Consider the following 14,553-nt stretch of genomic DNA (forward strand, 5'->3'; position numbering starts at 1 on the left):
CACTAGCAATTCATATTCTTCCATATCTTTAACTGATAATGCATTTCTCTAATTCCACAAAATCACTATCCTGTGAGATTGGACATCCTTAGAGAGACATAGGAAGAATAAAGTGATCACAATTCACAACATTGAAAATCATCTAACCGAACATTGAATTCCGAACTTGTTCGAAGGAAACCATGTTGTCTCAGGGTACAGACTGGGCACTCTGGCTATTTTGTCCACAAGTCCAAGGATGTGTTTAATAACTTCATTAAGAGCTGAAAATTTTTAGTCATTTAGTGCCTGATGGAACTCAGTGGATTAATTTAAGTCAAAAATCACTTAATCACTTAAGTCAATGGGTTCGACCCAAAAAAAAAAAAAAACTTTAAGTCAATGGGTACCTACATAATGTTTTGATTGATCGTGTCAATGATAGTAGAAAAGGGACCACATATAGTTCAGTGGAATTGGCGACGACAGATTGGTGGACTTAGGGCGGTGGTGATGGCAGCGCTAGGTAATGGTAGGAAGCGACGGTGGTTGAGGTGATGGGTGAATGACAGTGGCGATTGCAGTGGTGCATGAGGTGGTGGTAAAGGTGGAGGTGCTGCGGTGGCAGGATGGGCATTGACAGCAGCGAGGTGACAATGGCAATCACTGGGGACTGGCAGTCAAGATATTTATCATGATAACCATAGATAAATATTACCTCCGTTTCAATGCTTATTTTAGTAAAGCACAATTCTATATCAGCACCTACTTGACAATAATGTCCTGTACAAATATTATATTCTTCACTAGTTAAAAATTCTGCTTTAAAATTCTTAATTAAGTTGTATCAAGCAGAGCCAAAGTAGAGTTGATCAGTTACAGTTTCAATTTGTCCATTCGAAGGCAACAAATAGGATCATGAGGGATGCCTTATGGTAGAATATTTCAACAATAGGAACTATAACCAGAATCTGATTTTTTTCGTCTGATATGTTCAATTATGCCTGAATGTCTATATAACTCGAATTTCCAACATACATCACATGAACATCTGACTTGATATGCAAAAAAAGGCATCATGACAACAGTAAAAGAAGCATTCCATGCCATGTGAGCTCAAAATAGGACAGAGAGCTCAAATTTGAAACCAAAATATGGAGGGGAGAAACACAAAATAAGAAGAGAACCTGCATAGCTGCCGCAGAGTGGAGGCTCGATGAAGATAAGCTTCAGAAAGTTTTGGATCTGCTTCTATGGCAGCATTAAGATCATCAAGTGCCTCATTATAACGTTTCACCTTGATACTTTGTGATGCCCTATCAAGTAACTCAGCAGCATCGGCTTTTCCATCTGCGCATCCCGGTACCCAAAAAAATCCAAAGAAATGCATGAGACAGCGATTAATTGCTGAAATATAATCGAAAGCATACCATAAACATCAACGAGAAATATCCTTCTAATTTGGTGGACAAAAACCTACAGTCGTGAAGCTTTCCATTATACATCTGCTCAAGTGCCAGGAATTACTTTCTCCGCTAAAATAGTAACACACCATCTACAGACAAGATATTTCAGACTAAGCAACCCAAAGAATGGTAGTAAGTCTTAAGCTAACATACAGGTTTCTTAGACTAATGCCCATTTGCTATCCACAACACCCTCGTGAACTGTTCTACAATCATACAATCTCGACCCATGGAAAGTCCCACAATGCCGCCACCCTCAGGACAATGAACTAGAATCAGATAAAACTCGGGGTCCTCATGCTGGTAGTAAATTCATCAACCGTGCAACGTATGCATCACATAAAAGCCAAAATATCGCTCCAAAAGTAGATTTTAGAACCAATACAGAAATTTCAAGACTCTTCAGACCATTGCCTTTCTGCACAAGCTCCTATCTAGTCTCAAATATCCGAGAGGATTCGCAAGAAAAGATCCACCAATTCATCACCACTCTCTCATTGGTGACTCAAGACGCTAACAATCAGAGCGCACTACAACCTCTCAAAATCTCCATTCGGCAACGAGTTCGCAGATCTAAGCGAGAATGACGTACCCAAGGCAGAGACGAGAGGCTGAAGGAGGAGAAACTGGCAAGCGAACACGAAGTGCAGTATGAACACCGTGTAAAGCCATCCTCTCCACGCGACGCCTTCCATGACCGAGGAGAAGATAGACAGATTCATCGCGAGATTATCGCTTCTCTCCGCGATGGGTGATAACTTACTCTGGCGACTCCGATTCGGAGACTTCAAGAAGAGGAGAAGGCCAAGGGCACAAAGCAGAGGAATTGGAAGAAGAAGAAGAAGAAGAAGACGACGAAGAAGAAATAGTTCCGTCGCCAGTGAGTTGTGCCGGGAAGAGGGAGGGGAGGACTTTGCTTTGCGAGAGGCTCCACGTAGCTCGGGCCTATGGCTGAGCTCCACGTGGGCTCCGGTTAGTTTACCGGCCGTGATCAGGTCCAATCAGGACGTGCCACGGCATGGCAGGAGGGCCACGTCAGATCGCGTTGAAATTTGCGTTAATTCTGAGCAGTCAATGACCAAATAAGACCCGAAAAAGCTTTATCCCCCGTTAAATTTGATGGATCGGCACGCTTGGATCATGTTGATTAAAGACGTTGCCAAATGGATTGAAAAGCCGATTAACCTAAAAACAGGAAGATACTGGGCCTGTTTGATTCAGCATTTGACCAAAAAATTTTGAGAAAATACAAATATCTTTGGATTAAAGGCCTTTTCTAAAATGCAAGTAGTGTTTAGTAAAGTGTATTTTAAAAACACATTAAAAAATAACTTTGATGTAAATGTTGTTTGGTGAAAAATAAACTTTGTAATATATTTTTACTTTATGAAAAAAAAAAAAGCGGTGGGCGGCAATTGGCGGCAATGGGTGTTAGGCGGAAGCAATGGGCAACGATTGGCAAGCGGCGACGATTAGTGGGGGGTGGTGGTGGCGGCGGTCGGCAAGCGGCGGCAGGCGGCGACGATGGGTGTCGGTCGGCGGCAACAAGTGGCGATGGGTGGCGACGGGTGGCGGCAAGCTAAGGTGACAAATTTAAAAGAAAAACATTAGTTGTATTTAGTAAAAGTCTTTTAATCCAAAGTAGAGGTATTTGGAGAGCATTTGAAATATAATTGCATCTTCCCAAAGTGAGTCAAAAAATGAGTCAAATATCATTTGTATTTGGCCAAGAGACTTTAGAGTCTCAATGCTCATTCTCAACGTTGAACCAAATAGGGCCAGTGTCTCCGAGATTACCACGCCGAAGCTATACGCATCAACCTTTTCGGTGATTGCTGCACTCAGCCACTCAGAGGGGCCAAATAGCGAGAGGAGTTCCTCTCCCGTTGTGACGACCTAGCAAAAAGAGGCTCCAAATTTTTATTTTTTCATTTTTCCTTTTGGGTGGTTTGTATTGGAAGGGAGTTGCTCCCCCCGTCAAACAAGAAACGAAGTACCTCTTCTTTTTGCACACGTAACAACACTACGAAAAAGGAAAACAAGAGAGGCCAAAAAGCGACCGGGTTGCCACCGATGGTGTGCGTACGATCCTAATGTTCTCCTTTTGCGCAGCTACATCATACATGCGTGACGCATCCACTCTTCATTATTCTCTCCTCTCGCGATATTTAACGAAAGCCACCCAAAGACTGCGCTTCGTGAATACTCGAATTTGATACGACATGAGGTACGGAATACAAAAGGAAAAAAAAAATTAAGATTAATACCACGAAAAACTCTAAACCGATATGTCTATCTATGATAAATTTATCCCAAATCAATTTTTTTAACCACCAAAAATCTTGAACCAGTACAACCGTGGTAAATTTACCCACCGTTAGTTTCCGTTAAATTGAGTTTAACACCACGAAAAACCTCAAATCGATTCACCCTAAATTAATTCTTTTGACTATTGGAAATTTTAAACTGGTATAACTGTGATGGATTTATCTTATGTTAAATTTTGTTGAATTGCCGAGTTGGATGACACGTGACGGTTGACAGGCGTACCGATTTAGGGTTTTCGCCATTCATTTGTTATGGGTATACCGGTTTGAGATTTTTCGTGGTATTAGCCTAAAAAACAAATGCCTTGTTCGAAATCTTATACCACAGAAAAATTGCAATGGAGCTCGAATCTTTCGTTGGTTTAGCTGAGTGTTGAATTTTCTACGGAAGAAGGCAACGGAAAATTGATTCGGTTAGTCTTAAGCGGTTTTTGATAGCAACGTAGGCTAATTTTCTCATGGGAGGATCACATTGAACTTCTCTCTTTATAAAAGATTTAGAAATTGAGATGGGCCTAATCGAAAAGTTTTTATCGGTCGATTGCATTCTTGCACGACACTTGAAAATTTCCGCTAGATTTTTCCTTACCTAAAAGAATGCCTCAAAAACACTTATCAAGCAATTGAATAAGAAAATGCCGAGATTTCCAATACATCGATTGTCATCATGATATACCCAATTATACATCGAAGATCAAAGATCCCCTTAATAAAAATATTTAACTAGTACTCATGATACTCATTAAAATAGCCATAGTCAAGATAAAGCTTGTCGATATCAAATACAGTTTTTTTTTTTTTTTTGGGTCGAAGATACCAAATACAAGTTAAAGTTCGAAAATACAAGTTAAACTAAATCTCCCCTCCCTGCCCTTTTCTTTACAAGGATAAAAAAATCAACTTATCAATTTTTTTTTCTGCTCGTCGTATTTCTTAGCGCTTATTGCATTTTCTAAGATCAGTTAACCGAATTCCCTAATACGTTGTTATTTCGTTGGCGGTTGGGGAAGCCATTTTCACGAAAATACTGAAAAACGCGTACAATTTTTTTTTTCTCTCGGTAAAGAGCGTGAGCTATTTACGTAATCTAATTTAATTGAATCTAGTTTAGTTCTTTTTTAATCAGAATCTAATCTAATCAAATACACTAATTAAAAAAAAAGAGGGCAAGAAAAGCAGTTTACGGATTACGGATACGTCTCCAGAAGAGGGAATACGATTTACGAATACGATAACGTCTCGGCAGAGCAACAAATTTTCTCCTCTTATTTATAAAGTCTCTGCAACGCACCCAACTGCTTGTAATCACCGTCTATCAAGACAAAACTCTCTCTCTCTCTTTCTTTCCATCTCTCTTGCTTCCTCGCTCGCTTGGTCTGGCTCTCGGCGATTCTTCCTCGGCGCAGCGACCTGCGATCGAATCGACCTCGAAGGTACTCTCTCTCCCGCAACACCTCTTCTGACTCGCCGCGATCGATCGATCATCGCCTTTGAGATTGTCGGCTCCTTTGTCTTTGTAACGTGTTCGTATGATTGCGTGGTTGGTCCGATCATGGTCGTGTGCTTCGAAATTTTCGATTATCCGACTCCGGCACCCTGTTGTGAGGATAAGTTGGGTGATAGCTTTGCGATCCTCTCGAAATCGAGGGTCTCTGGCCGTTTTGCGATGGTTGGTTTCTAGCTGTTGTGGCTTACCTTGTTTGTTATTCTGTGCCTGAATCGTGGCTTGAATCGCGAGGAATCCGGTGACGTGAACCGTGGGATGCGTAAGTTTGGGCTTTGGGTGTGAGTAGTCGGTTCATCTTCCGTATCCCGGCTCTCTGTCCCGCCCGCACCTCCCCCCCTTAATTGATTGTTTCATGCATCATAAGAAGTTTTTCCCCCACTGGGTTGGTGATCGTTGGGCTGAGGTCGGTTGATCCTGATTTTATCACGAGGATGGCGATTATGAACAGTGTTGGTTGCTTTACTGGTCATAGAATTTGCTATTTAGAACCCTTTACCTTGTTTTTTTTATCTTTCTACTAGGTTATGCTAGAGCTTCGCTGTTATGGATATTTAAGAAGTTACACCATCAGTTACATGGTCCTCTCTCTCTCTCTCGTCCTTCCCTGGCTTCTTTGAGTTGTAGTCAGGGTGGTGGATAATTGGTACTGGCCAGGTTTCTATGTGCGGAGGGTTTAACATTACAATAGGATTACCTTATGTGATGATCAATTCAGATGTTGTGGCACGTTTAAACTGAACATTTGGGGTCAATTGATGCTACAATGAAGATTGAAAGTAGGGGGAACAAGGACAGTTGTTGCTCTGTGTATCTTTATTTCCAACTCTGCAATATGATTGCAAAAGTGAAGTCATTCTAGTTTTCTTCATCTAACATTCTCTTTCCAGTGTCTCTGTCCAAAATCAGTGGTGATGATGATCAATACATTACTCAAATAGAAAGCCAGTTGCTTAGGCTTCAGACTATCATATGACCTCCATTGAGGCTTCAAATTAGCAGTGCCTGTTGAACACAAAGAATGCCCACTTGTGCTTTTTTCTGAATATCTCCGGTTCATTTTGTCTAATATGGACATTTTTTTTTTCCAATTAGATACTCAAATAGAAAGCCCTTCTCTTAGGCTTGAGAGTATATTAACATCTTCACATAGGCCAACAAGTATATTGCAATGATTAAGTAACTGCCCAGTGCTTATAGTTTTCTGGTTATCTACCAGTTTCATATCAATTCGTTTGTACTTAATCATTGTTTTGTCAAGCACATAAAAGTGTACATTTGATTTAGTTTTGTCTAATATGGACATTTTTTTTTTCCAATTAGATACGCAAATAGAAAGCCCTTCTCTTAGGCTTGAGAGTATAGTAACATCTTCACATAGGCCAACAAGTATATTGCAATGATTAAGTAACTGCCCAGTGCTTATAGTTTTCTGGTTATCTACCAGTTTCATATCAATTCGTTTGTACTTAATTATTGTTTTGTCAAGCACATAAAAGTGTACATTTGATTTAATTTTTCATTATGCCTGATGAATTTAAAGTTGTAGAAATACTGAAGTCATCGAAAAGAAAATCATAGAGGATGTCATAGTGCGTAGACTAGGCTTGTAGTATCTCCTGGACCTAATGTTGCAAGTATGATGGCTTGATATCATTGGGACCTGGAGTTAAATTGAATTACCTTTGGCATCGACTAGGTTTGCCTGTTTCTGTTGTGCAGGTTTTGTTGGGTCCGGGTGGTATGATTTTTGTTGCTTGACTTTTATTCTATGGACAATTTGGAAGGACATGTCTTCATATGCAGGTGAGGATTGTGTGGCATCCACCTAACATGAGTCTCTTTCACTCTCTCTCTCTCTCTCTGAGAAATTCTCGTCTGAGTCCCCTTTTCAGTCACGTTTGAGTTGATAAATACAGGTGCTCAAGAGGTTATGTAGCCTTCTCTTCATTTTCAGAATAAAGCAGGTTATGCAGTCTTCATTTTATGGCATTTGGCAGTTATTTAGAGGGGATTTGTTTAGTTAGATGTTGATGACTAGTTTTAGCTTAGTCATAGCCTTTGCTATATACATTCTGAACTCCAAATGGCGATGCAGGCACTCTTTTGATTTATCAGGTGATTGAAGAAGCTACCTAATTTGATTGTGTGATCCCATCTTCTGGACTTTTATGGTGCCCTGCTTCCTTGGAGTGTTTTCCGATGGTCTGGTTCCTGGGATATCACTCGTACTTGATCTTTATTATAGTAGGACTTGCCGATTTCTTCTGATCAGTATAGATCTCCACAACTCGACTTAACTTTTCCACAGGGTTCTAGTTGTACATTACTACTGTCTGCTATTCGAAGGAAAGCCTATTACAATGAGTATGAGGGTTTTGCTGACTAGCTCTGTCCTTCAGATCTGCGTGCGCTCCTATGGATGTTCCATTTGTTGTGGCGACACTCTCTTGTAGTGTTGAGGACTGGGAGTTAGTGAGCCTCTAACAAGAAGTGGAATAATGCTTCCCGGTGTGCTCCCTGTTAGAGGGCCTTGTGAGATCCAATTGGTTTTCAATGGGCAATTGGGTTTTGCATCAGTGTGATCAATAATTCAAAGTCAAGGGGCCTGACATTGTGAGCTGAAATAGTTATCACCCTCTATGGAGATGCATATGGTCTTGGTTATAGGATATATCCAATTGTCTAGCTATGACTTCTCAGAACATGGGGTCTAATGGTTCATCAGATTTTGGCTAAACTAATCTTGCAGGGGCGTTTTCTCTTAGCTTGACGATGGTTGTATCCAGCAAGTCCAGTTGACCATGTTCACAAGGCTCCGCCTTTCTAGGAGTTTCTCAGTCTGTTTGTATTAGTAAACACACCTGCTTGAAGAAAAGATAGTGATTACCCTGGCTCTGCTGGTGGGCTTTTGATGGTTGTTTTGTCAATATTGGAGAGACACGTATTTAATACTATGTGCTCCTCGTGGAGAATAGATGTACCAATCTTACAGGGAATGAAAATGTGAGCAGTATTTGGAAATTTTGTTATACTCTATTTGACTTGTGATAAGTTTGTATATCCCATTATCAAGTAACTTCACAGCTTATCTCTCCAGAGAAGTGAAAAATAGTGACTAAGTTGAAATCTTACACAGTAAGCCTTATTCACTCAAAACTAAAACAGCAGAGGTTTTTTAGTGTGGCCTGGCCTTTTCTAATATTTTAAACTTTTCCTTTCTTCATATTCTGTTCATTAACTTCATATTCTGTTCCTTAATGTTAATAAATTAATGAGCCCTCTCTGTACATGGCTCTATGCACTTCTATTTCTCCATTTGTCCAATATCTGTTGCATGAACTATCAGGAAGAAAAATGTTATTTAAGCACCAACATTATGAAATTGTCTCTTATTTCGAGCTCCATAGTTATAAGGAGATTACCTTGACATCCTTTAGGGGGAAACAAGCAAAGACAAGAATCATGCTATGTCTATTTGCACTTTTGTTTTGTTGCATGGCAAGCTGATACTGTGAAACAAGTGTAAGCTCGTTTTTTATGACCTGGATCCAGTTTGGGCTGCTGTAAAGAAAGAAATGTACCATCTGGCTAATTATATTGAATATGCTGTATTTTTTATGCTTTAGCATGGCAAACGGTCTTATTTTATGCTCGAGATGTCTCAGGAAGTCATGTCATATGTCATCTGCTTCTTCCTCTCAGCCTTCTTTCTGCGTGCCTACCTTTTCTTTAACATAATCACATGGTTTTCTTGTCTTCCCTTTTACTTTTTTGGGATGTTATGTACTGCTGAATCCTTTCTGTTGAAGGTATCACAAGATAAGTTCCCAATCTTATGATTAATAGGGCAGATGAAGTCTCATTGATTATTTTGAAGAAACTGTTTATGTTTTTGTTTTAAGGAGAGTCGGATCAGATAAAAGCACGTGGAAATCTGTTTATCATCCCATTTCCTGCTTCTTGATCTATGAGCTGATTTAATCAGTATGGCATATTGCTTGGTTATCTGATCTCCTATAATTTGTCCCTCTTAAAGAGAACCCAATATTGGTTTGAAGAGTACACTATACTGCCCTCTAAATTCTAATTGGCTTACTTCTTCAGAGGGGCGAAACTAAAGTTGGTTTTACTTTCAATATGTCATCAGTCATTGGTGGACAAACTCTACAATATATCTCCAATTGTTGAGAATCAAGTTTGATCTAATAAAACACCATGATCTTGATGTACTGAATGAAATACAGTAGGAGCTGAAAAGTTTAGAAGCAATTAATGGAGGACTATTCGCAGTTCTTTGGTTTTTTATGTATGTAATTGATGAGACATCCTTCATAAATACAGATGAATATTCTCATTCCTGCAGAGATGGCATTCAAAGTTGTATAGTTGTTGAGAATTTTCTGCTGTTGTTTTCTTTCTTCCTTTCTTCCTTTCCTATTTGTGTGTTACCGAGCTAATTTTAGTTTCTGACTATATTCATTAGGCCTGAAAATTCTTCAGTACCGGTGAAAACGGAAAATAATAGTTTAAGCACTGTGTGCTTTTGAGGATTGGGTTGTTCAATCTTCTCTCCATCTAAAATGCATTAGCAAACGTATCTTTTGCAATGCTAACAGAAGCTTGGTTGTTTTACTGAAGTTTCTTTTCTTACTTAGTCTTTTCACATTTCTTCACAGACTCTGGTATGTATATGTCTCAAACATGATGTTGGGGATATCAATGTTGCAAATGCATAGTACACTCCCTGGACATTTCAAGATCAAAACCTTCCTGAATAGTGAGACTAATTTGCAAATGTTGACATTCAAGAAGAAAGTATAGGGGACTTTAGATATGTATCATGCAAAGTGGCGGTACAGGAAGAAGGACGAACTTGATTAAAATGTTATCTTGGCACGCTTGTTTACCTACCCACTGCATGCACCTACAATATGAAATCTTCGAATGTAATTAAAATGATGAGATGGAATGAGCCAGCTAGAGTAGCTGTTAAAGTCCTTGATGTTATGCTTAGACATGACATTGAATTTCATCAGAAGCACTGAAGTTTGGTGTGATGGCTTACCTTGTTATGTGAATGACATGAGATTAATAAAAGAAGGGAAAATAATACCAAATGATTATCCACTCTCTATTCTCTCCTAATCAAAGATCAGCTCTTTGTTTTTTATTGCCTTTTGAATGAGAAACGTATCAAAAGGGCTTATGACTTCCTATATGAATCTCTTGCAGCTCTACATACAGTGATCTATGGAGAATAGAAAGTTGAAACTGTACATCTATTGCCAGAGACGGTTTTGAACCAAAATTTCCTCCGATAATGTCCCCTAGACCTTTTTAAGAATGCATTGCCGAGCTTTAGTATTTACCATATCTAGTGGAAGGCTGTTGAATCCAATGTTGAGGACATTGTTGAGACTTGAGAGAAGATGGCGTCCTCCTGAAGAAATCAGATTAATGTACCATAGAAAGGTTTGCCAGTACTTAGCAGAAAAGGTAGCATGCTATGAAACAGGAAATAGTTTGAATGAACTCTGGTGGATTAATGCTGACTACTTAATCTGATAAATACTATGTTAATGAACAATGTTTCAATTATCTTTCGTCTGATGCAGAGTGTCTTTTTGCTTTGTGATTTGATTATCTTTGGCTTTTCTTTGTGCAGTTATGGGGCATAGGCATTTATTGGGTGCATCTCAGACATTTGAGGGTAACCATGCTCAAAGCTGGAATAACGTGAATATGGAGCAACCAAGTATGCAATTAGGTACCTGGTTGTTACTTTTTATTTGTTGGCAAGCTTTTCTTGGTCACTGCACCTGTGTCTTTCAGCACCCAAAAAGAGGACAATCATTGCTTGACAGTTTCAGATCTGCCCCGGCTTTATTCCCCCCATGATGAATTAAGTTCTTGTGTCGGCAATAGTTAGAACTTATAACTTGCTAACTCTTACTTATGTCATATAGTTTGTTTTAATGCATACATACTAATGGGTATGCATTCAACATCAGGGATTCAGGAGTTCATTTAGGTGAATGCATAAGTCTTTAGTTGTTCAGGTGTTTGTAGATCATTTATTTATAGCTCTTGCTCTGGTGGACTCAATTTTTCAAATGGATGCAGCCAGGGGAAGTTCTGTAGAGAATGGTACTTACTTTTATCCTGTGGAGAATGTGGCGGTGAATGGAGTGCATTATGCTTCTCATTGGACTGCACCAAGGCCAAGTGAATATGTTCCTCTTGGTCACAATGATGTGTTGCCACATTGTCAACCCAATGTTGTTGGGCTATCTCAGGATTCTTTTGTGCATGCACCAAACATTGGGACATTCAGGGCATCGACAGAAAATTATGCATGTCATGGATCGTCGTCGTCATCGGCGTCTAATTACAATGGGCATGCGCCATATGATGTTGATGGTGGATTTATTGATCTCATGGCTGATGGTGGAAGAGGTCACCTTAAGAGAAAAAGCCCTGTAATACCATCATTGTGTGAGAGAGGCAGTAGTAGCAGATACTACTATCCAGGAAGTGGAAGTTCCTCTGCTCCTCCTGTTTCTTCTGAATTACGGTTGGATGAACCAGACATTGACTCACTTCAAACGCCTTGGGATCATCTCTCTGCTAATGGAGATTACACCTGCAATGGGCCCAACAGCCTTTCAGTCAGGGGTGAGGGTCCTTTAAGGAATGTGAGAAGTCGTTATGGGGTTGAATTAGATACCAGTGTATCCAGGACACATGTGCCAACCAATCCGCACAATTTTATTTATACAAGCAACCCGGTTGAGCATTCTCGTGTGGTAGATCTTCAAGGCCAGTCTAATGGTCTAACACGTGACTGGAGCCATACCACTGTTCCTCCTGCTTATGGGAGGATGTTAATTTCAGGTACATTTCAAACTCATCGTGCATTCGATTTTTGCATAATGCTGCTTTTAGGGGTCCAATTTGAAAAACTTGTGGATGTAGGTGGATATAGAGATGGGCCGAACCAGTCTTTCAGTGGAAGCAGTACTGTTGGTTCTCCCATAGAGACCGGTGGATCTGATTTTATTTCTAGGAGGAATCCTATCATCCGTCAAGGTCATCTCGGATCCTCAAGCCAGCCACTGAGAAGTGTTCGTAGCATCTCTTCTCAAAGATCTAGCCGAGATCCCCGGCCTTCTTCAAGCAGCTTACGATCTTTACAAGTGGGACCCTCAGAAGAGAGACTGCCATCAGGTGCAGATGGTTACTCAAGACATCCAAGACCACCTTCTGCTACAGGATGGCGTAACAATGATGGGGCTCGGAGATCAAGGGTATCTACTGAAAGATTTCGGTCATTTCCTGATGACGGAAGTGGCCGTGATCAATTAGAGTACGAGGTGTGTAGTCATTCTTGGGGAAGATTAAAATGCATTCAGGGGGAACATGGTCTTTTCGGGTTGCAAACATGCTACCTGATTACCAAATTGATTAATTTGCGGGAGCCACAGAAGTGGCACTTGGTTTCTCATCAGGATGTTCTGTGATGATTGAAGTTTAAGTTAAAGTGTATATGCTTTTCCTAGTTTCCAGTTATTCACGGTAATTAGAAATGACATTAATAAGGAAGTTCAGGAAATGGTCAACATTGGGGAAAAGGTTTTCCAGAGGTTTTTTTTTAGTGAATTCCCTTTCAATTGGAAGTTGTGTAAATATTATGTGGCTTGGTGATGGTTCTAGATGCAGGTTCGTTTGTGATGTGCCCTATGAAATTTGTGCAGCTGGTTTCCTTGGAGCGATTAGGGCCTTGCTGCTACTTAGAAGAAGAGAAAACTGTATTGTCATTTGGTTATTTGGAGGAAGAGTCTGGCAAGAACAGATAGTAATATTCTACTGTTTATGACTAGTAGACCTGGTGGATGTTTGCATAGTGGATTGAACTTGAAATCAATGGTTATACAACCAGTTTGCCTGCGTTGTTTGGACTGTCAATAACAATGAATGCGTGAACTGAACGTATCTTTTGTTTGACTTCCTTAACTCCTAATTAGATGTTGACTTCACTATGAAAATGTTTGTTCTTAGTATATTGCATTGTTTCTCATTTCTCAATTTTTGATTCTTTGAAGGGATTCATGATTGCGGATCGCTCAGGCTTTTATGCTTCAAGAAGTGTGTTTGATGAGCACCGAGACTTGAGGCTAGACATAGATAACATGAGCTATGAGGTGAATATGAGGATTGAAATTTTCGCTATGATTCTTGATATTTTGGTTCCTTGACATTAAATGTCTGTATTTGAGCAGGAGCTGCTGGCATTGGGGGAAAGGATTGGTAATGTCAACACAGGCTTGTCTGAGGATGCAATAGCAAAATGTTTGACAGAAACTGTACAATATTCATCAGAGAAGTTTCAGGACCAAAGTAGATGTGTTATCTGCCTGGTAAGCTCAGTTTTGAATGGTTTGTCTTAATTGCATGAATATATGCTGTACATGTCGGGGACTTGTTGAAATGCCCAAAATGCAACCTAGTATCACTCCTTAAAGTTTATCAATCATTTTACTCGGTAGTATGGTAATAATTGAAGTACTTTCAAGGCTGCTGTCTCCATGACTTTTTGCTTCAATCAGCCAAGTAAACGTTAATGTTGTGCATGAAACATAGAATGTTTCACTAGCAGCTGGAAATCTTGCCCTGTCCTGCAGGAGGAGTACCAAAACATGGACGATGTTGGGGCACTGAAAATTTGTGGCCATGATTACCATGCGGGCTGCATAAGAAAGTGGCTATCGATGAAGAACTCATGTCCAATTTGCAAAGCTCCGGGGCTGGACGAGGGCATGAAGCCAACCTAAGTTTATTCTTCTCTGTCTTTGCTCTCGTCATGTACATATTCGAGGGGGAAAAAAAAGCCTGAGCTCCAAATGGAGTCTGAAAGATGCTTAGGGGACTTGTATAGGGATTATATGAAAGATTCTATTCATTTGTTTCAGGCTTCCATAATGATTTGTGGACGCCGATTTAAGTTTATGATTTAGTGTGGATCAAGTCATAGGATTCTTTAGTTCCTTTGGAATGTGGTAAAAATAAAAAGGGAGAATCGAGAGAGGAGCCGTATTAGGGGGGGAAAAGTATCAAAAAAGTTTTAAAATTATTACACTTGTGCTTATTGAGATCTAAATATTTCAATTGCGACAATTTAATTTTAAATTTTTTTCATGTTTTGTTGATTAAGTTCATTTGTCCAATTTAGGTTGAAAATTACTGATGCAGACATTTTTTTTATTTTCTATGATTT

General features: G+C 39.8%; 2 protein-coding genes across 11 annotated transcripts in view; one reads left to right on the forward strand and one right to left on the reverse strand.

The window, feature by feature from the left end:
* LOC115749685 (dnaJ protein P58IPK homolog) overlaps positions 1 to 2,298 on the reverse strand; it is a 5,274-nt gene extending 2,976 nt beyond the window's left edge. Inside the window, exons 1-2 of the mRNA XM_030686614.2 lie at positions 2,038 to 2,298; positions 1,167 to 1,329 (exon numbers count right to left, since the gene is read on the reverse strand). Coding sequence (XP_030542474.1) covers positions 1,167 to 1,329; positions 2,038 to 2,167 — 293 coding nt within the window. The 5' untranslated portion in view covers positions 2,168 to 2,298. The remainder of the gene's footprint in view (positions 1 to 1,166; positions 1,330 to 2,037) is intronic.
* The window catches only part of LOC115749681, a 20,314-nt gene extending 6,161 nt beyond the window's left edge, over positions 1 to 14,153 (forward strand). Inside the window, exons 1-8 of one of the 10 annotated variants that reach the window (XM_030686606.2) lie at positions 5,155 to 5,205; positions 6,999 to 7,082; positions 10,945 to 11,046; positions 11,403 to 12,173; positions 12,255 to 12,652; positions 13,382 to 13,480; positions 13,559 to 13,696; positions 13,961 to 14,153. In XM_030686606.2, the coding sequence (XP_030542466.1) occupies positions 7,067 to 7,082; positions 10,945 to 11,046; positions 11,403 to 12,173; positions 12,255 to 12,652; positions 13,382 to 13,480; positions 13,559 to 13,696; positions 13,961 to 14,110 (1,674 nt within the window). In that variant the 5' untranslated portion in view covers positions 5,155 to 5,205; positions 6,999 to 7,066 and the 3' untranslated portion in view covers positions 14,111 to 14,153. Of the gene's footprint in view, positions 1 to 5,154; positions 5,206 to 6,644; positions 8,283 to 9,695; positions 10,057 to 10,511; positions 11,047 to 11,402; positions 12,174 to 12,254; positions 12,653 to 13,381; positions 13,481 to 13,558; positions 13,697 to 13,960 lie in introns of those variants that run through there. The other 9 variants (XM_048282209.1, XM_048282214.1, XM_048282211.1 and 6 more) reach the window with 9 other exon arrangements.
* The last annotated feature ends 400 nt before the right edge of the window (positions 14,154 to 14,553 follow it).

The sequence above is a fragment of the Rhodamnia argentea genome, chromosome 7, assembly GCF_020921035.1.
Source record: "Rhodamnia argentea isolate NSW1041297 chromosome 7, ASM2092103v1, whole genome shotgun sequence".
Classification (NCBI taxonomy): domain Eukaryota; kingdom Viridiplantae; phylum Streptophyta; class Magnoliopsida; order Myrtales; family Myrtaceae; genus Rhodamnia; species Rhodamnia argentea.